The sequence below is a fragment of the Dendrobates tinctorius genome, unplaced genomic scaffold, assembly GCF_039654945.1.
Source record: "Dendrobates tinctorius isolate UK_male_01 unplaced genomic scaffold, ASM3965494v1 ptg000069l, whole genome shotgun sequence".
NCBI classification, from domain to species: Eukaryota; Metazoa; Chordata; class Amphibia; order Anura; family Dendrobatidae; genus Dendrobates; species Dendrobates tinctorius.
Window position 1 is genome coordinate 26,345,292 of NW_027361737.1, and position 27,988 is coordinate 26,373,279.

General features: G+C 50.3%; 1 protein-coding gene across 2 annotated transcripts in view; it reads left to right on the plus strand.

The window, feature by feature from the left end:
* Nucleotides 1-27,988, plus strand: part of INPP5D (inositol polyphosphate-5-phosphatase D) — a 221,960-nt gene that overhangs the window by 159,187 nt on the left and 34,785 nt on the right. For both annotated transcript variants that reach the window (XM_073581251.1, XM_073581250.1), the window contains exons 17-21: nucleotides 142-230; nucleotides 601-682; nucleotides 3,642-3,731; nucleotides 8,027-8,140; nucleotides 16,334-16,413. In XM_073581251.1, coding sequence (XP_073437352.1) covers nucleotides 142-230; nucleotides 601-682; nucleotides 3,642-3,731; nucleotides 8,027-8,140; nucleotides 16,334-16,413 — 455 coding nt within the window. The remainder of the gene's footprint in view (nucleotides 1-141; nucleotides 231-600; nucleotides 683-3,641; nucleotides 3,732-8,026; nucleotides 8,141-16,333; nucleotides 16,414-27,988) is intronic.

The window sequence follows — 27,988 nt, forward strand, 5'->3', positions numbered from 1 at the left end:
GAGGAGAACATGTAATACCTCTGTATTAGAAAGTAGGACAAACCAATGCCCAGAAGAAAATAGAGATATTGCATAGTGGGAAGCATGTTTAAGTTAGAGTATATATGTCCAATATGTTAAGAGATCTATCACTCATTGCAGATGAAGAAGAGATCACATTTCCCCCAACGTACCGCTATGAGCGAGGAGCAAGAGAGCGTTATTGCTACACAAAGCAGAAAGCAACAGGAGTAAGTAATCGGCACATAGGGGTTATATTCATGAAGAATAATGGTAGATTATAATAATATTGTCATTAATGGTCAATTTACAGACACAACAGATACAGTGACTGCAAGTGAAGGACATGATACACAATAAATGTGCTGCATTTGCTAGAAAAGTGTAATTTAACATTACATATTAAAAATTTTCTGAGGTTATTCTTCGTTAACCAACACAAATTATGAGGATAAAGGTGGAAGGCAAAATGTAACGCACTGTATCTAGATGCTGCTGTCAGTACATTAAACCAGGGCGCTTTGGCTCCAATGAGTCCTCCTCGACGCAATGGATCACCATTGGTTTATCACATGTATCTTTTCTTCTTTTTTTTTTTAGATAAAATACAATTTACCTTCTTGGTGTGATAGGGTGCTATGGAAATCCTACCCTCAGATGCATGTTGTATGTCAATCATATGGTACGTACTTATATTTTACCTGAATTTTGCAAGATACATGTACAGTCATGGCTGAAAGTGTTGGCACCCTTGAAATTGTTCCAGAAAATTAAGTATTTCTCCCAGAAAGTTATTGCAATTACACATTGTAATACATGTTTATATTCTTTGTGTGTATTGGAGCAACACAAAAAAAGAGAAAAAAAGACAATTTGGACATAATTTCACACAAAACCCCCAAAATGGTCCAGACAAAATTGTTTTCCATAAATGTGGGTAAACAACTTTGTTTCACCCATGTGATGCTCTCTCAAACTCACCTGTGGCAAGTAACAGGTGTGGGCAATATGAAAATCACACCTGAAAGGGGAAAAGTTGACTCCATCTTTACATTGTGTGTCTGTATGTACCCTACTAAGCATGGAGAACAGAAAGAGGAGGAGAGAACTGTCTGAGGGTGGCCAAACTTTAGGCCATGACTGTATAAGACTGAAACACAGAAATGTACATTGCATTTGCTTTCTTAGGAATATTGGCAGCATCCATTGATATACAACACGGCCGTGTGAATCCGTCTGATGCACCTGTGTAGTATTATATAACTGTTTTTTCCGCTATGTCAGCATTGATGATTTTTTAGTTTTTTTAAAAGCATGCACATTTTAGTACATGTAACAGTACAGTAACAACGGTGGCTTAATAAAATGAAAGAACAGATTAGTAGAAGTCTATAAAAAGTGTTTTTATGCTAGATAAAGTCTTGGTACAGGATACTTCCATCATAGAGGTTTTCCAGCCTCTAGAAAAATCTGCTCTGTTGCTCTATGCGACTGCTCATTGACATATTGTGACACTGTCATGATTCCCCTGTATTAGCAAAGTTGGGGGGAGGTCATGTGACCGCAAGTTTGCGATTTGCATAGTTACGGTCTGTATGGATTAGATTGTCAATTGTCATTCCCTCCTTACAGTGTATTGAAAGAAGCGCAAGAAAATCTAGTTGGCACATAACCATAACTATACAGGTACCGTACTTGTGATCACATGTCTGCAGTACCCACTTGCACTGGTAATGCAGGGAAATCATGACAGTGTATGCATTGCACACTGCCACTATTCCGCAATCTGTAGTCACATTGAGTGACAGCAGAAATTTGTCTAGAGCCCTGAAATCTCCTTTAACTTATTCCCATCTTATAGGCTCATTTCACACTACGATATTGTCAGTCTTAGTGTTGCCCATGGAAAAAAACTGACACCACTCGGACCAACGTTACTCAGTAGGTCCTATGTTCAGATGACCATTTATTCACATGGATCAAATGTAAAAAACAAACAAAACAGCATGAACTATTCTCTTCCTAGTATCAGATGAGACTTGCCTATTCAAGCCTATGAGTGCAGAAAAAAACCCAGTTCATACATGTTGTATCCAATTATACAGATACATTGCAATTCTTAATACAGGAAACTGTATTCGTTCCTGTAAATTTTGCTGATGTATAAAAACAGATGCCATATGGATGACCATACTGGTGAAACTCATGTTTTTTTGGTTGAATATCGGCCGATTTTGTTTATATATACACTTGTGTGATGGCCTAGTGCTAGGATAGGCCATCATTTTGTTATTAGAGGCGATTTGAGCTTTACACCTTCTATCAATCCTGTGAATGAAGTGGCTAGTGCTGCAGTTTTGGTTTAGGGCTGTGGCCCCTTCACTATTTTTTTTCTTTGACATTAGTGCTTTCCAAGGCAAGTAAATAGGGAAATCTTTGGATCAATGCTAAATTAATACTGTAATCCTTTGGGCCTCATTAAAATTTTTCTGATAATCACAAATCAAAAAGTGATTTATAAGATAGAAATAACACTTAAACGAGTGTATGTCAGCCCAAACTGACATCATTTAGGGATCTAATCGCTGTCTACATCTTGTAGAAACTGAAGTTTAATCAGATATGTTAATTCAGGCTTGGTCTGGCCCACAGGAGAACAGGAGAATTCTCCGGTGGGCCCTCATGCAGGAGTGAGCCACCACCCTCTTATATGAGCAGTATTTGCCACGATACACTAGATTCACCATATATAGGCAATGGCAGCAACAATCACGCCAATTTATAGCCATAGATTTTTTTTTGAATGAAGATAAAGTCATATTTGCATGTAGATGAGAGGGAGGCCCTGGAGCTGATGTTACTGGTGGGCCCTTGGCACCCCAGTCCGACACTGTGTTAATTAGGTTGCTAGGAGCACCCTTGGGGTGGCCAAGAGGCTCAGTGCACGATTCCGCGCCCTGATTTGCATGTCCCACCTCCCACACTGCTGATTGACAGTCCTGGCTTGTGTAGAGCAACCACTGTCTGTACAGAAAATTCAGGCAATCCATCACTGTCACTAACCTGGGAGGAAGGTTGGAGCATAGAAAACTAGTGAGCGGAATGGTGCACTGAGCCTCTCGGCCACACAGAGGGTGCACTGAGCACCTTAATTAGCATATTTGATTGAAATTCAGTTTCTGTAAAACGGAGGAAGCGATTAGAACACCTAAGGAGCGATTTTTAAAGGGGCATGAAGAGATGAGCAAATCAATTTGTAGGACTCTGATCCAGATTCCCCAGGGACCCTTCTGATTCATAGTCCTGGCGCACCGTCATCATTGAGGCATGACAGAAGCATGTTGCTGTACCTGGTCTACTAATCAGAAGAGGTGCCAGGAACGCTAGCAGGTAGGAAGATGTTTGAAGATCTCCTATCTGCGGGATATGGACTACTTATATGGCCGCTACATCGGGACCCTAGAAAATAATTTGCTGAACTCTACCTACCAGATTTTGGGCTTGTTTCATACCGTAAGTGTGGGCTAACAGATTCCCTTTAAATACTTCTCAGCTAGATTTATACAGCACGTGATGTAGGTAGCAGAGCTGTTTTGTGCTTTGCATATCCGTAACTTCTCTGCATATGTTTTTGTCTGAAGGATGCACTGAAGATATAACTACCAGTGATCACTCACCTGTATTTGCTACTTTCCAAGTTGGCGTAACTTCCCAGTTCGTCTCAAAAAACAGTAAGGAAACTTTGGGTTATCAAATATGATTTATTGTGGTGTCAGGACATGTCAGTGTTCTTTTTATTTTCTGTGGGAAATTATTTTAATAAGACTGTACTACTGCTGGTAACTAGTTAAATGGAATGTGTTACCAGGTTTTTGCTACCCCATCCTAGGTAGGGGCAGATACCCTGATTCCAGAGAAGTATCACAATCTTGGTTCCTTGCTGCAGTTTTGATAAAATCACTGTTTTATCTGCTGAAGATTTACCAGTTTTCTGAATGATGAGTTCTATTCTAACCCCACCCACATCATTGATTGTCAGTACATTTGTGAGTGCATATTTGTATGATTGGTATTTTCATTTATCCCTGTACGTCTTCCCTTGTAGTCTGGTTTGTGTATTCTTATACACTACAACTCCCCACTTCACTGGGTGGTGGAAAGGACAGATAAGGGTTGATTTAGGAGCTCAGCAAGGCACATGGCCCCGGCATCTTTGCCATCAGAAGTAATCCAGGTAGCTGGGATAGCAAGGGTGCACAGATATTACTCACTGTCCCTAGTGACTTAATAATATATTTAGTTCGCATTGCCGATATTGTGCCAACATATTCTGCCACAGTGTACAGAGATTGTCACTATTCATATCAGTGCTGACCTCAATGGTGCTCACAATCTAGTTTCCAAATTTTCGACATGCACATCAATTTTAGGAGTGTGGAAGGAAAACACAGACAAAAGCCACAGAAACAAGGAAAAAACTTATAAACTCCACGCTGATGGTTAGATTCAAACCCAAGACCTCAGCAATGCAAAGCAATTATGCCAATCACTAAGCCACTCTACTACTCCAATCTTTTACTGGTGCAAACACTCAAACCGGGAATAATAATAAATTTCTCTTCTTTAAAGACTAAAGACACCATGGATCTAATTTTCACATTTATTAGTGGTTAACTTTACATAATAAAATTGCACTAAGTTACCGTCTGTAATCTTTGTTTCTTCATTCGAGACCTCATGATAGTAGTTTGTAGACGGATTCATGTTTCAGATTTTTCTCTTGTTGGAAAGCCTCTCCCAGTAATATAGGCTGGAAGTGAGCTCTGTGTGTAACCAGGCTGCTGCAGGATTTGGAGCGCCCCGCAGGGCCGTGGGTTACTCGGTACCCTGCCGGTCAGGTTCTTAAAGGGGATGTGTCACGGTGGCAGTGACCCGGTCCGTGGCCCTGGGCATCCAGTAAAAGATGATAAATGAAGAAGATGATGGTAATTGAGAAAATGGTAGGGAAATGAAGTCGTGACGCCACCTGTGGTTTCCAGTCAGAAGTGACCAGCGCGGCAGAACAGATCCTCCAGGACTGATGATGCAGCTGAGTTGTTATAGCTCTCCACAGGCAGAGCTTTTGTCCCGGGGCAGCCAAGATTTTAACGGTTAAGTTGGTGACTGTGGTGGTGCGTGCGGTGTAGGGCAGGCGAGACTCAAATGACACGAGGGACACGGCTGGGTGAAGTTTCAGAGTTTTACTCACGGTTGTGCACTAGTGCCCGCTTGGTACATTGTCCTTTGGGTGAGGGGTCCAGCCAACTCCCAGGCAGGTCAGGAAACACTCCACCAAGACTCCCTTTTATGTTTGCCTTTCCTCTGGCCGTCTCACTGCGCTGATTGTCACTTCTTTTACTTCGCGCCTTCACAACCAGTTTCCCTAAGCCAGCAGCCGCGGACTTTGTCGGGCGATGTGAGTAAGGCCCCGGGATCCTCTATGGCTATCTTTTCAAGGAATAGTTGTGAATGTGACTGAGGTACTTGAAGTCACCTCAGCCTCCGGTTTGCTAGCTGAGCCTTGTAGTTCTCCACTAGTCTCAGGGGCCAGCTCCCCCACTGCGGCCTGGTCCCTCCAGTACTGGATACGGGCACCACGGGTGGCTTCCACACTTCCCGTGCCCCAAGTACCCCTTCTCTGTTCAGGAGCTTCTTTCAGATGTTCCTCACGCCTCTCGGACCCTTGCTCTTCCTACGTCCGTCCTGCCCCTCCACTGATCCGCCACTGACTGACTGGATCGTTCCAGAACAATCTTTTTACCTCACCACTAACTCCTCCCACTAACTGTCACTGATTGGTTGTCACCTCTCACACCACTCACCAAGCTGTGCCCCTTCTCTACCTTTCCCCACTTTCCTACCAACAGCCTTTCCTAGCCAGCCTGGGATGAGGCCATCCTCCTGCAGGGTACACCCAGATGCCCTGATTGAACTGGTGTGTGTTGGGTGCAAGTGTTAGAGTCCTGGCTGGTGCTCCCTCCTTACCTGAGGGTGGGATACCACACCTCTGGATGAGGTGCAGTACCTCTGTGGCGACTGGACCCTCAGGGGCACCACATATTCATTAGTTCATATAGCTCGTATATTAGCTTTCATCCTCCACCGACTTCCCAATTATGGCTCATCTCCTTTTCTGTAGCCCGTTTTCTCTGCACTCCTTGAGATATTTTCTGTGTTCTAAATTCTATGGAGATCTGTGTAGTCCTAATACTGACAGAAGTGGGGGGAACAAAGACAGTGTCAGAACCAGGAGCAAGTCCTCATTGTAACATTCTTGAAAAATAAAAATACTCAGATATAGGACTTCTAGACACTGCATAAGCAATATGATAGAACATGTTTAATGGGAATCTGTTACCAGATTTTTGCTAACCCATCTAAGAACAGTATGAAGTAGGATTAGAGACTCTGATCCCAGGGATGCCTCATTTACCGTATATACTCGAGTATAAGCCGACCTGAGTATAAGCCGACCCCCCCTAATTTTGTCAAAAAAAAACAGGGAGAACTCATTGACTCGAGTATAAGTCTAGGGTGGGAAATGCTCCATAGATTATTCCCCCATATGGTGTCCCCATAAGAAGCTCCATAGATTGTTCCCCCATATGCTGCCCCCCATAAGAAGCTCCATAGATTGTTCCCCCATATGCTGCCCCCCATAAGAAGCTCCATAGATTGTTCCCCCATATGCTGACCCCAGAAGAAGCTCCAGATTATTCCCCCATATGCTGACCCCAGAAGAAGCTCCATAGATTGTTCCCCCATATGCTGCCCCCATGCTGCTGCTGCTGCATGTAAAAATAAAAAAAAAAGACATACTCACCTCTCCGTCGCTGGGTGTCAGGTGCCGGTGTCACTGCTGGCACCTGAGATACTCACGTGTCCTGCGTCCATGGCTGCTCACCGCTATCTGCCACGTCATCAGTCAGTGACGTTCAGACTGCAGGGGGCGCGGCGCGCACTAACCACGTCACCGCGCCCTCTGCTGTCTGAAGTCACTGACCGATGACAGACAGCAGCAAGCAGCCATGGACGCAGGACAGGTGAGTATCGCTATACTTACCCGTCCTGACGCTGTGTCTTGAGGCCCCAGCTTCTCCGCGCTCTCTCTTCCTGCCTTCAGCGGTCATGTGGTACAGCTCATTAAAACTCAGGAATATGCGCATATTCATGAGTTTTAATGAGCGGCACCACGTGACCGCTGAAGGCAGGAAGAGAGAGCACGGGGAGAAGCTGGGGGCTTCAAGACACAGCGTCAGGACGGGTAAGTATGACCTGACACCCCCGCCCCCCCTCCCCCTCTGACCCCCTTTGTATATGACTCGAATATAAGACGAGAGGGGGACTTTCAGCCCAATTTTTTGGGCTGAAAATCTCGGCTTATATTCGAGTATATACGGTACTTAGCTGCAGTTTTTATTAGAAACAGTCTTATCTGCTGCAGATCTATCAGTTCTCTGTAGATTGAGCTCTGTACAACCCCTCCCCTGTCATTGATTCACTGTACACTGTACATAGGCAGAAAGTTGCCAATCAGTGCTGGGGATGTGGTTGGACTACCTGGAAGCAGGTTTACTAGTCTTATAGCGATAATCTCCTACTGAAAAAAACAGTAATTTTATAAAAACTAAATCAAGCAGCCCAGTAAGTGACACATCGCTGCAATCACGGTCTCTGCCTCTCCATTATGCTGCTCTCGAATTACATAGCAAAAACCTGGTAACAGATTCACTTTAATGAACACTGTTTGAAAAACTCCCTAGCTTTGCATTTAGGGAACAAATGAGCAACAAAAAATGTACAAAAGTGTACATAGCCTTAAACCTCTCATATACGTCCTATAAACTCTCTTCCTGGCTCAGGCATAACAATAATAAAACTTGCATGTCTTCTTGGACACTGTACTAGTAGCACTTTTTTTGGACTGTGTTAACAGGGTTGCATTTTTGATCATAGTAGTGGTGTTTCACTCTTGCTTGCTTCTCAGATCCAGGTGAATCTGATGTACAAGGATACATTGAGCTGCTTAACTGCAAGGCGACGCTCTACACCAAGAGTCACACCAAGTTCTACATAGAATTCCACTCGTGCTGTCTAGAAAGTAAGTCATTTATGTCTCCTATAATCCTTTAATAAAGCCTCTTAGTATTTGGTTTCCAGGGAGCAAAATAATAGAGTATGGTGCAATGGAAATCTGGATTCATCTGACCAGGCAATGTTTTTTCCATAGCTCAGGGATCCAATTTTTTTGCTTGGAGTCTTACTTTTGTTTCGCATAAAGCCCATTCACACTGTACGATAATCCGTCAGTCCTTACATCAACGACTTATCCATCGTTCATGATAATTGAGTAATGTGAATGGGTTGAGCGATTGAACGATGTGTCCAAAAACGCGTATTTCATGCATGAAATCGTTTAAAGGAGCGAAAAAATTCTTGTTCAAATTTTGAAGGCAGTGTAATGTAAATGGAAATTGGTCTCTCATTCAACAATTAGAAGGGCAGAAAGAATGATCACTATTCAACTATTTCATTCACGATTCTCGTCTTGTATAAACACTTGTCTGATCTGACATCACTTGCTGGTCGTGATCTACGATCACATTGTTTAAACGACAATCTAATTGTGTAAGCGAACCCTTACAACGCTGCGTCAACTGGTCATCTGCTGGTATAGCTAACTCATGTTAAGACAAGTTCCACCTTTGTATAGAAATATCAAAGACTTACAGTCATTTTCAACCAAAAAATAGGTGTGTACAGGTGCATACTAAGAGTAGCCGCCTCCATCTAAACTAACAAATAAAGTAGGACTCTGTAGCGCTATAGCAGGCAAACATGAAATTAGATTTGCATTACTGCTGTGGAAAAAAGAAAAAAAACAAAGATACGTAGAACATAAATTGGCCAATTCATGTATGCCCACCAGCCACAATATGGCGATTCTCTTTGCTGGGAACCTAACCTAATGTGAATTTTCTCCTGGGTTGATAGCCTACATTTATATGGGTAGGTATGATCCTTGCTGCAATTAAATCCTGCATCATGTGTCTCAGTCCCATACAGGGAAACCTCAATCTTGAAGGAGCAGGTGTCTCTAATAAAGTAGCCACTCACTAAAGAAGTTGTAATGCAAGATGTCATTATTTACTTCATAGTGTAATATTATTCAAAGTCTATTTCCATTATTTTTACAATTTGCAGTGTGTTTGTAGGAGGAGGGGCCCCCGCCGAGTGTCCGGGTCGGAACCAAGGGGATCGTCATCTAGGTTCCTAGGGGGTCTATTTCCGGGCAGCAGAGTTAGGGGATGGACCGCTGAGACTTCAAGGACTGTTGGAGGAGGAGCCTATATAAAATGGGCGGGGAACGCCAGTCAGTGTGAGTGAGCAGAACGGGAGAGAAGGAGCAGGATACTGTGGGGACAGCCGGGAGCAAGAGCCTCCAGCAGTAACCAGAAAGGAGGATAGCGACAGAACGGAGACTCAGTGGACCACAGGGAGATGGCGCCAAGCCGACCGACAGAAGACGGCCGCTTCCCCGCCACCCGCGGCCGTCGCCGCCTCACCCCAGTCCGCGGCTGCGGCCTGCCCGCAGCCACCCATGGCCGTTGCCACCTCACTTCTGTCCACGGCTGCGGCCTGCCCGCAGCCGTTGCCGCTCCACTCCCATCCGCGGCTTGTCCACTGCCGCCCGCAGCCGCCACCGCCCCGCTCCAGTCCGTGGTAGGGGCCGGGCCGTCACCCTCCGCGGGTCCCCTAGTGCAGCCGCTGGCTGCACCGGTGGCCTACCAACCGCCACTCAGCACCACCGCTGCCCTCCCCTGTCCGGGGGCTGCTGCCTCCACTCTCCCACTCCCAGGCGGTATCCCGCTACCTCCGCTGGGGGGACATTCTGCCAAAGAAATCTTCTAGGGCCTGTTGTGCCCCTGCTTCGTCTGGGTGTTGGAACGCCCGAAGACTACGCCAGATCCTCAGCGGCTGGGCTCAGCGGCTGCAACGCCGGAGCACCACCGAACGATACACAGAGGGAGGTCAGGACGGCTAAGTGACACATAATAACTAAGGAGCCTTAGTCGGCCATACCACGGCCCTGTAGTGACCGGCCTTTGCCGGAGTAGTCGTGTTCTCATAATCAGTGTTTTCTTGTATTTGGTCCCTGCAAGCACAATTGCTGTTATTTTGTTTGGTTGCTTAGGATAGCCCTACATCTATCTGTAAAAGTTTCTACCTAAAGTTTAATCCATCTCGCGTCTCGTCACTGCATCCCGCATACCTGCCATGACCACATTTGGCATAGTCAGCAGGATGCAGTCTCCGAGCGCGAACAACGGCACCCCAGATCAGAGCGGGGCTGTAGACTCCGCAAATAACGAGGGCCTCCGCTCCAGCATCTCTTTGGGGGCTATGCTAAGCAACCTGCCTAGGTTTTCCGGCTCCAACACCATGCTGTGGAGTTGGACAGAGAGGATGCGAGGGCTCTTCTGAATGCATCCAATGACCCCTGACCTGGAAGCCGAGGTAGCTCTCATGGCATTAGAGGGGGAGGCCCGGGATTCAGTAATGTTGAGGCCCCCGGGACACCGCAACACCTTTGCTAGGGTCTTGAGGATTCTGAAAGAGACCCATGGAGATCCAACAAATGTGGGAGAGTTGAGGACCCGGTTGTTCAGTCGTATGCAGGGAGAGGGAGAGACCATCACCCAGTATAAGAATGTCCTCCAGGAGTTATACACGGCCATCGAGTGGAAGGACAGCGTAGGGGTAGGACCCATCGACATTACCCTACGCGACCTGTTAGTGACTGGACTCCGGGACCCTTTGATAAAGCAGGCAGTATGGGAGCAGGTCCGAGTGAACCCACGTATGACTTTCTCTGAGGTGGGGAGTCAGGCTCGTGCTCGAGAGCAGTAGCAGGGATTGACGGTCCCCACGGGGAAGGTCCGGAGTGTGGGAGGCCTCTGTGAACGTTGTCGGGGAGCCCCAATGGATAGAAGAGATGAAAGAACATCAGGGGCGAGTTGGCCAAAGTGAAAAGAAGGACCGAGGTCATGACTGGGAGGCCTAGTTCCAATCCAGGGCCCTGGAGGCCTCGCAATGCCCGGCGCAGCCGGCCCTCGCAACCCTGGAGTTATGAGTGCGGGGAGCTGGGCCACTTCGCACGAGAGTGTCCGCGGTGTGGGCTCCGGGCTGGGGGACGCCGCTCTGAGCCAGAAGCCACAACATGGGGTGGTGGAAGTCCCGAAGATCTGGTCGCAAAGTGTCCTGTGGTATGGGCAGAGGTTAAGGGCCGTGCTGTACGGTGCCTAGTGGACATGGGGTCGCAAGTAAACGACCATGCCTGCAACTTACTTTCGGCAGCATTTTCCCGAGGCAGCGAGACCCCAGTGGGGGTCCATGATAAGACTGGTAGCCGCCAATCAACTACCGGTCCCTGTCGCCGGAGTGGTTTGGATGCAGATGACGCTATGTGGCAAATCCCTCGGCCGCCGGGGAGTGGTCCTGACCCAAGTGGAACCCAATTACAAACATCCAGTCACCCTGGGTATGAACATACTGCGGGAGTTCGACAATTTACTTCTCAATGACCCCACGCAAGAGACCCTGAAACAGTGGGGTTCCCGCACGCCCCAAGGGTGGGTCTTCCAGCAGTTGGTGCGAGAGGCGCGAGTACTCAAGGACTGCCAGTAGGGTGAGGCACTGGGCAAAGTAATCGTGCCAGCGGCTCCCCTGCTCGTGCCCCCCCGGGCAGACAGTGGTGGCCCTGCCTATTCGGGCCCCGGTACCTTTGGAGGGCATGGAGATGCAGATGGAGCCGTGCTACTCAGAACGCCTACATCCTGGCATACTGGTGGCCCGCTCCCTGACCACTGTGCATAGAGGGACCGTCCTGGTGCGTTGCGTCAACCTAGAAGACAAAGACATTGTCTTAAAGCCCCGGGTCGAGATGGCCAAGTTGGTGAGGCCTTTGCAAGAAGTGCTGCCAGCCTCTGCGGTCCAAGTAAGGGTGCAACCCGAGGACCCTTGGGCAGTGACTATCCGAACCCTGCAGACTGCCGAGTCCTCGACCCAGGAAAAGGGCCGAAACATCCTGGAAAGAATGCGGGCTGAACTCTCTGGCCTGACTCCAGCCCAACTTCTCCAGGTGGAAACATTACTAGGACAGTACCACGAGATATTCGCCAGGCACGAGGATGATTTTGGATGCACCACAGCCATCACGCATGGAATTCCCACAGCAGGAACGGCCCCCATTTGAGAACGATATCGGCAAATTCCTCCACAGCTATACCAGGAGGTGAAAACTTTATTGAGCCAAATGCTGCGGAAGGGGGGCATTCGAGAAAGCCAGAGCCCCTGGGCAGCTCCCATCGTGTTGGTTCGCAAAAAGGATGGCACCCTGCGGTTCTGTGTGGACTATCGGAAGCTGAACGCCTGCACCATCAAAGATTCGTACCCGCTGCCCCATATAGAAGAATCCCTATCTGCCTTGGGGAAGGCGACGTACTTCTCGACGTTAGATCTGGCCAGCGGGTACTGGCAGGTGCCGATGTCAGAAGAAGACAGGGCCAAGACGGCGTTCATTCTTCCCATGGGACTGTTTGAATTTAATCGGATGCCGTTCGGGCTGGCCAACACCCCGGGGACCTTTCAGCAGCTGATGGAGCGGTGTCTGGGAGATCTCAACTTCGAGGCCACGCTGATATATCTGGACGATATCATCATCTATGCCGCCACGTTTGAGGACCATCTGCGGCGGTTGGGGAAAGTGCTCGGCCGGCTGCAGAAGTACGGGTTGAAGGTAAAACCCCAGAAATGCTACTTGTTTCGCATCCAGATCGAATATCTGGGGCATATTGTTTCTGCCGAGAGCGTTAGACCGTCCCTGGAAAAGGTTGTCGCCATCCAGGGATGGCCTACCCCCGAGACGGTAAAAGACGTGGGGTCCTTCCTGGGGTTGGCCGGATACTACCATCATTTCGTAAAGAATTTTGCACGCCGAGCCCTGCAGGACCTGCTAAAGGGGGCTCCTGCCAGGGCGAATGGATGGAAAATCCAGTGGCAACAACCGCACGAGGAAGCCTTCCAAGACCTTGAGGCTGCACTCTCTGGTGCCCCGTTGTTAGCTTATGCGGATTTCTCGCAACCGTTCATAATGCACACTGACGGGAGCCTCCACGGGCTAGGGGCTGTATTGTCACAAGTCCAAGACAGCTGGGAGAGAGTGATCGCTTACGGTAGCCAATCACTTCATGACTCCGAACGTAACCCTGACAATTACAGCTCTTTTAAGCTTGAGCTCCTCGCGGTAGTGTGGGCCATGACGGAGTGGTTCGCAGAGTACCTGGCGGGCTCCGAGGTGGTGGTGCGAACCGACAACAACCCGCTGGCCCACCTTGAAAATGCCAAACTAGGGGCTCTGGAGCAGCGATAGGTGGCCCAGATGGCCAAGTTCAACTATAAGATCATTTATAAAAGGTGAGCAGAAAATGTGCACGCTGACGCCCTCTCCAGGATCCGGCATGCAACTCCGGGGAAGAGACGAGACGACGAATTAGAAGGGGAAGAGACGCCGTTCGCCCTCACCGCCGCCGTGCTCACGGCTGCTACTCAGGACGAATCCAATCTAGGACCCCCAATGGGTATGCAGGAACAATCACGTGATGGATGGATCCAACAGCAGCAAGAAGACGATGGGTGACCACCGGCAGACTACCTACCGACTCCGAAAGACAGACCTTGACTCAGGATAGGTTGCTAATTTTACGCCAATGGGAGAAACTTGTCATCAAGAAAGGACTATTGTATCGGAAGGCAATATCACGGGCGACGTCTGCAAGTAGTTGTGCCCGGGGCCCAACTCAATGAACTTGCTCGAGAAGCCCACGAAAAGGGGGCTCACTTCGGAGCTCAAAAGACCTTGCAATGGCTGCAGCAAATAGTTTACCTTCCGTGTCTGCACGCTACTGTGGAAGAAGCTTGCCGGGCCTGCCGCCTATGCGAGCTGGCTAAACAACCCGTGCAACAGGCCCCGGTACAGACGATAGTGACATCAGCACCCCTCGAGCTCTTGATGGTGGACTACTTGACCATTGGCCCCGCATACCAGGGGTATGAAAATTGTCTCGTCATGGTGGATCATTTCACCAAATTTGCCGTGGTAACCCCCACCCGAGATCAAACTGCGGAGTCGGCCGCCTGTGCAATCTGTAAGAACTTTATCCAAGTGTATGGCTGCCCCCAACGGATACATTCAGACCAGGGAGCGTGCTTCCTGGGAAAAGTCATGGAAGAATTACATCGTCTCTATGGTATCAATAAATCCCGGACCACGCCGTACCAACCGCAGGGAAACGGGGCCTGCAAACTATTTAATCGGACACTAATTCAAATGTTGCGGACCCTGGAGAGTGACCGGAAGGCCCGCTGGCCTGAGTATGATCGTGATCTAGTGTGGGTTTATAACAACCGGATGCACCGGGTTACCGGCTATACCCCCTACTCGCTGCTGTTTGGGCGGGAAGGCAGAGGGATCACAGAGGTGGAACTGAACGCGGAGGAACCCCAACCCTGGATCGGGGTGTCATCATGGGTCTGAAACCACCAACAGCGGCTACAAACCCTCAACCGAATCATCCATACAAAACTCCAGGACCTGGAACACCCAGGGGGGACTCTGCCTCCGCCTGCCGACCTCCAGACTGGGGATCGAGTACTCATACTAGACCAGCGCCCCCAGAACAAGTTAGAACCTCGGTGGGAAGCAAGTCCTTACCGAGTATTGCGCCGACTAAGCTCCGACGGGCCTGTGTACGAGATACAACCTGAAAACAACAGGGCCCTTCCCACTCGTACTGTGCACTGTAATATGTTGCGGCCCTATACATCCATCGATCCCATGCAACCCGAGCTTCCTCCTCAGGTCCCCGAACTGCTGCCAACAGTCTGGGACCCAGATGACAAAGAAGAAGACCCAGCGACACAAGCGGGCCCTCCAAGGAGTAATATCTCAGCAGGTCCAGTCAGGCCGCCAGAGTCGACCTGCCCACCACCTGCCACCACCCCAGAAAGCCCCAGCACAGTCAAACCAAGAAGCTCTGAGCGGTCAACAGCTGGCAAACACCCAGAACTTTACGAACAGGACCAGTTCGTATGGCAACAAGAACTTTTGCCTCAGAAGGGCAACCCGAGCCCACCAAAGCCCTCGTCCGAGGACTGGCGAGCATACAGGATGGGGGAGTGTAGGAGGAGGGGCCCCCGCCGAGTGTCCGAGCCGGAACCAAACGGACCGTCATCTAGGTTCCTAGGGGGTCTGTTTCCGGGGAGCAGAGTTAGGGGACTGACCGCTGAGACTTCCCAGACTGTTGGGGGAGGAGCCTATATAAAAGGGGCGGGGAACGCCAGTCAAGGTGAGCCAGCATAATGGGAGAGAAGGAGCAGGAGACCGTGGGGACGCCTGGGAGCCAGAGCCTCCAGCAGTAACCAAACAGGACAGCGACAGAAGGGAGACTCTCGGTGGACTGCAGGGAGACGTCCCCAAGCCGACCGACAGAAGACCGCCGCTTCCCCGCCACCCGCAGCCGTTGCCGCCTCGCTCCAGCCCATGGCTGCGGCCTGCCCGCAGCCACCCACGGCCGTTGCTGCTTCACTCCAGTCCGCGGCTGCCCCGCAGCCACCCGCGGCCATTGCAGCCTCGCTCCAGCTCGCGGCTGCGGCCTGCCTGCAGCCACCGGCGGCCGTTGCCGCCTCACTCCAGTCCGTGGTTGCGGCCTGCCCGCAACCACCCGCGGCCGTTGCTGCTCCACTCGTCCACAGCCGCCACCGCCCCGCTCATTTAAATATACTCGGGGCCCATAGGTCTCTTATCTCTTGCTATCAGACACTGATCACCAATTCTGTGGCCACATGATAAGGTGACATCATGGGGCAACTCTTTAACCTAGATGAACTTTAGCTGATTTTGGAGACCCAACTCTCCCCTGGCAGCAAATCTCACAAGAAACAAGGGTCAGGCATGTTGAATTACTTCCACCTCCCTATTGAAAAATATGGGGGTGGGAAACAAATATCTTTATGGTATTGGATAGAGTAGCAGCCTGTGCTAAGCTATACAGTAAAAAGAAGTTTACAGATTCTGCCTAGATGTTAGAGCCTCTTTTTTTCATGTTTAGATCATAAAAACCTATGATACTCCTGACAAACCAATGAGCATAATGTGAAAAGGATTTAATATAGTTTTGTTTTCCCTTGTGTACCAAAATAGCTAAAGATGTCAATACATTCTTGACTTTTATAGATATGGTGAAGAGCTCAGAGGCTGAAGACCAGGAATGCGACAGTGGAATTTTAGTAGTTAAGTTTGGAGTTCTACCAAAGGTGATTAATCCCTATTGTACATTAATCTCTCATCATTGTGTACATGTGTATGTGCAATTATTCTCAAATATTCATCACAATGGGGCATTAAACAGCACGTGGCAAGCCATAATTTAAAGCAATGTTTCTATAATATGGTCAAACTTATTGTTCAGTAAAAAAAAAAAAAATATAGAAGTCTACTCAGATCAGGTCCTCACAATCCAGACATCCATAGTTTATGGAAACGAACAGACTATTTCAAGAGATTATCTATATAAAGATGTTTCTAAAAGCAAGCTAAGGCAAATAATTTTAAAAATTCAACTTGGGATACAGCTTTGTATAAATAATATGAGCATGAATAAGGCCAGATTCACACAGTGCAGAATTAGATTTTTTTAAGCCAAAACAAAGGCTGGGTACAATTTTAACCATCTTTCCTGTCCCTGCTGAAGAAAAGCAGGCCCAAACCATGATGCTGCCACCACCATGTTTGACAGTGGGGATGGTGCATTCAGGGTGATGAGTTGTGTTGCCTTTACACTAAACAAATCGTTTTGCATTGTTGCCAAAAGGTTTGACTTGGGTTTCATCTGACCAGAGCACCTTCTTCCACATGTTTGGTGTGTCTCCCAGGTGGCTTGTTGCAAACTTTAAACAACACTTTTTATGGTTATCTTTGAGAAATGGCTTTCTTCTTGCCACTCTTCCATAAAGGCCAGATTTGTGCAGTGTACGACTGATTGTTGTGCTATGGATAGACTGTCCCACCTCATCTGTAGATCTCTGCAGTTCATCCAGAGTGATCATGGGCCTCTTGGCTGCATCTCTGATCAGTCTTCTCCATGTTTGGGATGAAAGTTTAGAGGGACGGCTGGGTCTTGGTAGATTTGCAGTAGTATGATACTCCTTTCATTTCAATATGATCACTTGCACAGTGCTCCTTGAGATGTTTAAAGTTTTGGAAATCATTTTGTATCCAAATCCAGCTTTAAACTTCTCCATAACCGTATCACGAACCTGCCTGTTGTGTTCCTTGGTCTTCATGATGCTCAAACAAAACCCTGAGACTATCACAGAGCAGGTGCATTTATACGGAGACTTGATTACATACAGGTGGATTATATTTATCATCATTAGTCATTTAGGACAACATTGGATCATTCAGAGATCCACAATGAACTTCTGGAGTGAGTTTGCTGCACTGAAAGTAAAGGGGCCGAATAATATTGCACACCCCACTTTTCAGTTTTTGAATTTCAATAAAAATTTAAAATAACCAATAAATTTCGTTCAACTTCACAATTGTGTTCCACTTGTTGTTGATTCTTCACCAAAAATTTACATTTGGTATCTTTATGTTTGAAGCATGTGTGAGGTAGCGCTGTCATTTACTTAGGGGATTCTCACTTGCAGCGAACAAAAACCAGGTCCGGCACGGATTTTCCATCAAATCATGCAGTTCCTCAAAAACCACAGCAGCAACAGAAAGTTCACTTAATAGCATTACCAGCATAGCGTCCATTATAATGCTTCACTCTTATTATCAATGTCCAGTACGCAGGCTCACTTAGCCTCACAATGATCTCACCCACGTCAGGGTTCCTCATGCGGCTGCAGCATTCCGCACACATTCGTTCCCTCCAGGGAACTCTCAGGCACACATCCACATTGCTCCCAGCCACTTCACACGTGCTGTCTGGGAGGAAGCTCCATCTCTGCAGGACCTTCCACACTGGACCAACCAGGTCCCAGCATTCACCACATGTGACCTACCCTGGCCACATTATATGGTCTATTGCCACACCTACCGGGTCACGTGACTATGACCTCATCACAGGTCCTTCACACCCTCACATAGTCTTTTACTACAGGCGTTTTCAGACACACCTCTGGGTGGGTTTGTAGGTAACCAGAACCCGCCCATCTCTTTAGTTACCTGGAGGCTTCTCCCTTACACTTTAAACAACACCTCAGCAACATCATTGCTGTTCAATACGCATACCTTAGCCTCCATCTCAAAGCCACCCCCTTTGAGATACACAACCATCCTTCAGGATTCTGCCACTCATCCTCTCCCTTGGAACCTCCACACAGCGCCCCCTAGCGGACATAGTGGTGGTTACTACACCACATACCTCGCCCCTCTGTTCAAACTTGTGGGGTTGAACACACAACATTACATCAGGCTCTTGAGACCGGGCACTCACCACACCTTGCCCTACAGGTCGAGAGAACCTTTTCCACCCGTCATACGGACTCCTCTCTACGTTAGGCCTCCTGTTGTGAGTTCATTTTCCCCTTCACCGTTGATGTCTGATGAACTCCCTCTGCTGGTGAAGAGAGGTAGTGAAATTGATTGGGATGGGAAGAACCTGTCATCTGAACAGGCGGAGTGTGATTGGACATCTGGAATTTCTGAGTGGATATAAGGCAGCCGACGCCTTGCAGGGTTTGCTGGTGATCCTTTCTGCTCTGAGCTCTGGCATCCAGTTTTAGTTCCTGTCTACTAAAAGCTAAGTTTTTTGCCCTGCTATTATTCCATAAGATTTTGTCTGGTTTCCTTAGTGTTTGTATTCAGCCAGTCCTGGTTGGGACTGGCTGAATTCCATTTTTGTCTCTGATCAGTTGATCTCTTTGCTCTGTTTTCAGAATATACCTGAGTGCTGATATAGTGATTTTGAAGTCTAGCGACTTCAGGACTTTTTTTCCTATCAGACGGTTGGGACTTTTTTGTAGGGTTTTTTGCAGATTGCAGCCAGCATCTTTTCTGTCCTGTCCTATCTAGTTAGTTGGGCCCCATCGTTTGCTCAGTCTGTCTTTCTGTCTGTGTTTGTGTTTTCATCTGTTTTTCACCGACAATACATATTGGGGGCTGTCTATTGCTTTGGGGTCTGCTCTGGGGCAGTTTAGATTTCCCCTTTCTTTCTTTAGGCTTATGTAGTTCTCCAGCTGTGACGAGGGGTCTAGGGCACCGTAGGAACCCCCCACGGCTACTGTTAGTTGTGGTGAATAGGATCAGGGGTCTGCAATCCGATAGCTACCAACCTCTCCGGTTTTCTGGACTTAGCTTGTATTTTTGTTTTCTCCTCCTCCAGTGACTCATTCATAACAGCCTCCCCCGCCCCCAGCGGTCAGAATATCGGTCCTGCTCTTTGACCCTCCAGTTACAGTGCGTCATCAGACACAGTCCAGTCACCACCTTCCTCTCTGTTTATTCCATTCCCCAACCAGCTCCCCCGGTTGGTACGGTCATCAGTCCTAATCAGGCCTACTGTCTGGCCTGAGTCTGATTAATTCAGGGTCTCACAGGAACTACGGTCTCTCAACGTCATCCTGCTAGTCGAACTACCACTTGCTGACATTCTTCGGCCATCTGCCCTGTCACTTCTTGGCGGAACTCTTTGAGTTCTTACATCTGGTTGGGTTGCAGGCGGCCGCCACCTGATATTCCGTACTTCTTTATTAATTCGCCAGCGGTCCTGCCTCAACGGCTCGATCTCTTGCAGGTACCTCACTCGATACTCCAAGAGCATCTGAAAGTCTCTCAGGCTCTCCCCGGAGCCAACCACTAGGATGGGAATCCTACCCACTTCACTGGATACTTGGTCTTCATCATCAGGAGGGATCCTCACTCTCACCACACCGGAGATATTCACAAGGTCTTGCATTACCTTCCCGGATCTTCCAATGATTCTCCCAATCAGAGCTTTGGGTACCAGCACCACCTCTTTCGGCAAATCCAGCTGATCCATAGCCTCCCTTGCTAACTCTAGGCGTCGAGCAGCGTTCACATTACTCTGCCTGACCTGTTGTTTAGTGTAGAGACATTGTAGATGCATCTCCTTTAGGACAGCTACTCGGGTAGACGTATCTTCTCTGTCCGATACTATCACCAACTGCCGAGTCTCAGGTGCCCAGTGCACCTCACACGCCTTGACCGCCTCCTTGAAAGCCTCATGCACACCTTTCTCTGCACAGGCCCCTTGCATGTCCTCTGGTACATCAACTACAAACTGGAAGGTTGTGGTCTTGCTCTCCTCCTGGACCGGAGGCTCTAGCTTTACCACGGACCCTTCCCTCACTGCCATTGACCCAAGCGGGTGACTGTCTTCTTCCGTTCTTAACTCATCAAGTTCACATGACTTGGTCCCTTCATGACCCTTTGCCCCGAGGGCTACTGGCCATTCTGTCCTGTGATCACTTGCGCTCACTCGCGGTAAGTCTTCATCCAACTTCTCCCACAGAAGACTTTTAACTACTCCTCTGAGTTCTTCCATTTCTTCTGTATGGGTCTTGTTCACACTGTGCCACGTTGACAGGTGACCTCTGAGCTTAAGGACTTCTTTCTCAAGCTCCTCCACTCTGTTCTCGGCCGTTTGTCTCATCACACTTTCTCGTTCGAGCGGTTCCTTCACTGTGTCAGCACCGCTCCCCGTTCCGCTGCCCCCGCTCCCACTGCCATACTCGCCGCCTCCGCTCCCGGCCCGACTCCCTCCTCTGACGCAGCCTGGACACGCGCCCCCGCTCCTCTCACTTTCCGGCAGCTGGCGTCCCGACGCACTCCTCCACTTCCCTCGGCCGTGCGCACTGTGCCTCTGCGCACGCGCCAGAGGGTTAGCCCACGCGCCTCTGCCGTCAGCCGCCTGCCCTGCGTGACCTGACCCGGACCAGCCTCCTGACCTATCAGACGCCACCACCAGGTATTTCAGGCCGCCCTCCCTTAGTGGAGGCGCCTGACTATTGAGTTACCTCTCTGTTGTCTAGGCCGCGCTCGCTGCTACTAGCTGCTTGCTAGCAGCTCGCCACTCTGGTTGCCCTTGAGTCTTCGCCTCTTCCTCCTGCTTACCCCTGTTTCTCCCGCCTGTGCCTCCTAGTAATCCTCTGTGTCTTCTTCCCTTTTCAGTTTGCCTCTTCCTGGTTCCCGCCATCCGCCTCCGTCCTTCTTCACCTCCCTCCGCCTCTGGACCCTGGTAATCCTGTTTCCTCTCCGGATCTTCCGCTGCTCCTCATCCTCTGCTCACTCTCCTGAGCCGACCCCTGGTCCTGGCTGCCGTGGCGCTTGAACTCCCCGAGTCTGTTCCCTAACGGTCCCTGTATAGGGGTCGGTCCACTTGGTGCGCTCGCTCGGGGAGGGTTCGGCGTCACGGTCCAGAGGGTCCACTCTCGCTATCGTCATCCGCAGCGTAACAGTATAGTCAGGCCATGGACCCCGCCGGGGCTGCTGCCCAAAAGGAGTTGGTTTTATGTCTTTCATGAAGACCATGGATTCCCGCTTGTCGGCCTTGCAGGCCGCTGACCCTGGTAATGCCTCCCAACTGGCCAGCCTCCAGCAGGAGCTGGTTCAACAACGGGACACCCAGTCCCATATTCTCTCCTATATGGCTTCGGTCGACGATCGACTGCTTTCCCTTCAGTTGGCTGCCGGGCGCGATTCGTTCCGCAGCTCTGATCCCGTACCTTCCCCGCCTCCCAGGCTTGGTAGACCGCCTTGGTATGGCGGCGATCCAAAGTTGTGCAGAGGCTTCCTAAATCAGTGCAGGTTGCACTTCGAACTCCTGCCCCAACAGTACCCCACTGACCGGGCCAAGGTCGCCTTCATTGTCTCCCATTTGGAGGGAGAGGCACTCTCCTGGGTGAATCCCCTGTGGGAGCGGGATGATCCCATAGTCTCCAGCCTCCAGACCTTCACAGACACTTTCCGTAAAGTCTTTGACGAGCCCGGACGGTTGGCTTCCGCCACGGAGTCTCTTTTTTGCCTCACCCAGGGTACTCTTACGGTCAGACAGTACGCCATCCGGTTCCGCACCTTGGCCTCTGAGGTGGGGTGGAATAACGAGGCTTTGGTTGGGGCTTTCTGGCGTGGTCTCTCTGGCAAGATTAAAGACGAACTAGCAGGGCAAGGTACCTCGACCTCCTTGGAGGATCTAATTTTTTTGGCCACACGAATCAACCTCCGGTTCCAGGAGCGCGCTCGGGAGACTGCTAAAGATAGGAGACCGCTTCGACCATCTGCTTCTTGTCACAGGCCATCCAGTCCACGTCCCCCTGGGGCGCCCTCCAGTCCGGCGCCAGAGCCGATGCAGGTGGATCGGGTCAAGTTGACAGAACAGCGTCTTAAGGAGAGACTGATGGAGGGTTTGTGCCTGTATTGTGGCAGCGCGTCTCACTTCCTACGCTCCTGTCCTGAGAGGTTGGGAAACTCCTCCACCTAGGGCAGGTAAGAGAGGCCGACCTAGGTGTGTCTCACTCCTCTCATCCCCTTACCCTTTCGGTTCAGCTGGTTTTTGGTCAGAGACGTGGTTCGGAGGTGGCCTATGTGGACTCGGGCGCGGCGGGGAACTTCATTAGGTTGAAGGAGGTGAAGAAGTACCGGATTCCCGTGATTTCCCTGAAGACGCCACGTCATCGCCTCAGTAGATGGAAGACCCCTACAAGAATCCGTGTCCCTGGTTACAGAGGAGGTGTGTGTGTGCAAATCGGGGCCTTGCACCGGGAGTGGATCGCTTTCTACGTTCTTCCCAACCTTTCCCATGCTCTGCTGCTTGGTCTTCCGTGGCTTAGGACACATGAACCTGTCTTGGATTGGCGCTCCGGTGAGGTCCTCCGCTGGGGGCATCCTTGCCAAGAGAGGTGCCTGGGGCCTGTCCGCCCGGCCAATCCCCCTCCAGCCTCCTCGGGTCCTGAGGCCCTACCAGCCGCATACTGGGCGTTCTCTGACGTGTTCGATAAGAAAGAAGCAGAGGTGCTTCCCCCGCATCGCCCGTATGACTGCCCTATTGACCTGCGGCCCGGGACCACCCCGCCCCGAGGGCGAATTTATCCCTTGTCTCCAGCAGAGACTACGGCCATGTCCGAGTATATTCGTGAGAATTTAGCCAGAGGTTTCATACGGAAGTCTTCCTCCCCGGCCGGAGCCGGGTTTTTCTTTGTGAAGAAGAAAGACGGTTCTCTCCGTCCTTGCATTGATTTCCTGGGTCTGAACGACATTACTGTAAAGAATAAGTATCCTTTGCCTCTCATCCCAGAACTCTTTGACCGGCTGCGGGGAGCCCGCATCTTCTCGAAGTTGGATCTACGCAAAGCTTACAACCTCATCCGCATTCGCCCTGGTGACGAATGGAAGACCACTTTTAACACCCTGGACGGGCATTACGAATACCTGGTTATGCCCTTCGGTCTCTGCAACGCTCCCGCGGTCTTTCAGGAGTTCGTCAATGATATCTTCCAAGACCTGATATACTCCTGCGTGGTGGTGTATCTGGACGACATCCTTATTTTTTCCCCGGATCTGACGTCCCATAGGAGGAGTGTTCGTCTGGTTCTACAACGTCTGCGGGAGAATCGCCTCTACGCGAAGCTTGAGAAGTGTCTCTTTGAGCAGTCTTCCTTGCCCTTCTTGGGCTACATTGTTTCGGATTCCGGGCTGGAGATGGATCCTGAAAAACTGTCGACTATTCTTCGATGGCCCCGCCCAGTGGGGGTCAAGGCGATTCAAAGGTTCCTCGGCTTTGCCAACTATTATCGTTAATTTGTGCCACATTTTTCATCCGTCATCAAACCCATTTCCAGTCTCACTCGCAAGGGTGTCAACTCCTCGTCCTGGCCTCCGGAGGCTGAAGAGGCCTTTTCCTGTTTAAAACAAGCCTTCGCGACTGCACCTGTCCTACATCGACCCGAGGCTAACAAGCCATTCATCCTGGAGGTAGATGCCTCTTCCACCGGAGCGGGTGCAGTGCTCTCTCAGAAGTCCCCGTCCGGCCGACTGATTACCTGCGGGTTCTTTTCAAAGGCCTTCTCGCCGGCAGAATGTAACTACGCCATCGGGGATCGCGAGCTGCTGGCCATAAAATTGGCACTGGAGGAGTGGCGCTACCTTCTTGAGGGGTCGGTCCATCCGTTTACCATCTTTACCGACCACAAAAACCTTGCATATCTCCAGTCAGCCCAGAGACTTGTCCCTCGGCAGGCCAGATGGTCTCTCTTCTTCGGACGGTTCGATTTTGAATTGCGTTTCCGTCCCGGGTCAAAGAACGTCAAGGCGGATGCATTGTCCCGGTCTCTGCAGTCTCCTGGTCTGGTGGAGGAACCAACTCACGTTATCGATCCAGCTAAGATCATCACAGTGGCTCCTGTGAGATTGATTACTGCTCCTCCCGGCAAGACCTACGTTCCTGACTCTGAAAGGAAAAAGGTACTGCATTGGGGACATTCCTCTAAAGTTTCTGGACATGTCGGAGTCAAAAAGACGTTGGAGCTCATCGCTCGTTTTTATTGGTGGCCCCCACTCCGCCAGGATGTGACGGACTTCACGGCCTCCTGTCCCTCTTGCGCCAAGGTCAAGATCCCTAGGCGACCACCCTCCAGCCTTCTGCTTCCTCTCCCGATTCCCTCGGTTCCTTGGCAACATATAGCTTTGAATTTCATCACGGATCTGCCTAACTCTTCCGGATCTACTACTATCCTGGTAGCGGTCGACCGCTTCTCCAAGATGGCCCATTTTATTCCTCTTCCGGCACTGCCCTCTGCTCCAGAGTTGGCGAAGATTTTTGTCCAGCACATCTTCCGCCTCCACGGCTTTCCGCAGCATATTGTTTCTGATCGAGGTGTACAGTTCACCTCTCGATTTTGGCGGGCCTTGTGTAAACTTCTGGAAGTAAGATTGGACTTTTCATCCGCGTACCACCCCCAGTCCAATGGTCAAGTAGAACGCGTTAATCAGGTGCTAGTGTCCTACTTACGGCAGTTGTCTAACGCTCATCAAGATAACTGGGTTGATCTACTCCCCTGGGCAGAATTCTCCTACAATAATCATCCCAGCAAGTCATCAGCCAAGTCTCCGTTCTTCGTGGTCTTTGGCATGCACCCCGGTGTCCCTCTACCTATATCCGCTTCCTCCGGTGTGCCTGCAGCCGATTCCCTGACACAAGAGTTCTCTAGGATCTGGTCCGAGACTAAGGAGGCTCTCAGGAAGTCTGGGGAGCGCATGAAGAGGCACGCTGACAAAAGATGCTTGGATGCCTCAACTTACCTCCCGGGTCAACAAGTTTGGCTTTCGGCCAAGTACATTAGGCTAAAGCTCCCTTCTTACAACCTGGGACCGCGCTACATTGGGCCTTTCAAGATTCTCAAACGCCTTAACAACGTATCTTACAAACTGGATTTGCCTGCGTCGCTTCGGGTCCCCAACTCCTTCCACGTCTCTCTCCTTAAGCCAGTTGTCTTGAATCGGTTCCACCCGGCCCCGAACCCCTCTCCTCTTCCTGTCTTGTCTGATGATGTCTTTGAAGTAAAAGACATTCTGGCCTCGAAAAGGGTTAGGGGTAAAACCTTTTTTCTGGTCGATTGGAAGGGTTTTGGTGCCGAGGAGAGATCTTGGGAGCCGCAGGGGAACATCAATGCTCCACGCATTCTTAAGAGATTTTTAGCGGGGGAGGGGAGTGTAAGAGAGGGGGTACTGTCAGCACCGCTCCCCGTTCCGCTGCCCCCGCTGCCATACTCACCGCCTCCGCTCCCGGCCCGACTCCCTCCTCTGACGCAGCCTGGACGCGCGCCCCCGCTCCTCTCACTTTCCGGCAGCTGGCGTCCCGACGCACTCCTCCACTTCCCTCAGCCGCGCGCACTGTGCCTCTGCCGTCAGCCCTGCGTGACCTGACCCGGACCAACCTATCAGACGCCACCACCAGGTATTTCAGGCCGCCCTCCCTTAGTGGAGGCGCCTGACTATTGAGTTACCTCTCTGTTGTCTAGGCCGCGCTCGCTGCTACTAGCTGCTTGCTAGCAGCTCGCCACTCTGGTTGCCCTTGAGTCTTCGCCTCTTCCTCCTGCTTACCCCTGTTTCTCCCGCCTGTGCCTCCTGGTAATCCTCTGTGTCTTCTTCCCTTTTCAGTTTGCCTCTTCCTGGTTCCCGCCATCCGTCTCCGTCCTTCTTCACCTCCCTCCGCCTCTGGACCCTGGTAATCCTGTTTCCTCTCCGGATCTTCCGCTGCTCCTCATCCTCTGCTCACTCTCCTGAGCCGACCCCTGGTCCTGGCTGCCGTGGCGCTTGAACTCCCCGAGTCTGTTCCCTAATGGTCCCTGTATAGGAGTCGGTCCACTTGGTGCGCTCGCTCGGGGAGGGTTCGGCGTCACGGTCCAGAGGGTCCACTCTTGCTATCGTCATCCACAGCGTAACACACTGTCTCTTTTATTAACTGTATCTCCTGCTCTAGTTCTCTTTTGGCCAGTATGTGTTGCACCATTACTTCTTTAATCATATCGTCTAAGGTTACCCCTGGGTTAGTCCCGTCAGTTGAGTGAACCCCCCCGTTACCCTCTGACTGTATCTCAACTTCCGTTATCTTCTCGACCAGGTTACCATCAGTCCTGTCCCGAATTTCATTCAGCACAGCACTAGATTCTGTCCTAGTGGTGGCTACTGGCAACAACACGTCACCATCACACCACCCCGTATGGTGAACCCCCAGGACACTCTCTGTCCGTGTGTCAGCTCGGCTCTTTTTGCTTCTCACACCTTTCTCACTCACACCGTTGTACCCTTCAGGTGACGTCTGGTCCATAAGTTTGTCCGACGTCATTCTTTCTCCGGTCGCCCCTACGTCTGGCCTGTCCACGTTGTGAGGCGTCAGCGTCTCAGTGTCTGCTAGCTCTACAGTAGCAACGTCTCTATCCTCCAGGGACATGCCATCAAACCTAATCCAGTCCCGGCCCCACTCCCAGGCATACACTAAGTCAGATGGTATACTGCCCCCTTGGTGCTCCCTGCCTCTGAGCCCCTCAATCACTATTCTGTCTACCGCATACTTCACTGTGACCCCATGTGCACAGCGAACCTGGACCATTTTCTCAGTCAGACAGAGAGTGAGAGGATTTCCTACCAGCGTCACCTGACTCTTTGAGTCCCACCGGCCCGAGATCCCTTCCCGGAGTATCATCACGGAACACACTTGCGGCCGGTCACCACTCGGAAAGAATATCCCACATTCTGGAAATGACATGCACTCACACTGCGGTACTCCAGACATACCCACTGAGTCACCCAGTGCTGTCATTCCTTCAAACTTGGCCCCTTTCTTGACCACCACCCCACTTTGTGTTGCTGCCCCCTCCCGGACTCCACCCCTTTTTGGGTTACCACCCCGCTTTGGGTCACCATCCCCCTTCTGGGACTCCACCCCCTTTCGGGATCTCCCCATGTCCGTTAAACCGGTATTCTCAGACCACAGTTCACACAACACAGTTTATGTCTTAACGATACCACACAAGTCCTTGTTGGCACCACCACAGCTCCTGCTGTCACCGATCACCGACACCACCGGCTGCTGTTCACACACACAGCAGCTGGAATCACTGCAGCTCCTGCTGCGCCGTCTTTGTGGACCCGCCGATCCACCGGAAGCCGCTTGTCACCTTCGTAACCCGCGCCGAGTTACCGGAAGCCGCTTGTCACCTTCGTGACCCCACTGAGCCACATCAAGCTGCTTGTCACCTTCTTGACTCCCACTGAGCCACCGCCGGCTGAGTTGAGAAAAGAAGAAAAAAAACACCACACAAAAAACTCAAACTCACGTGTCCTTTCTGTGTGCTATTCAGG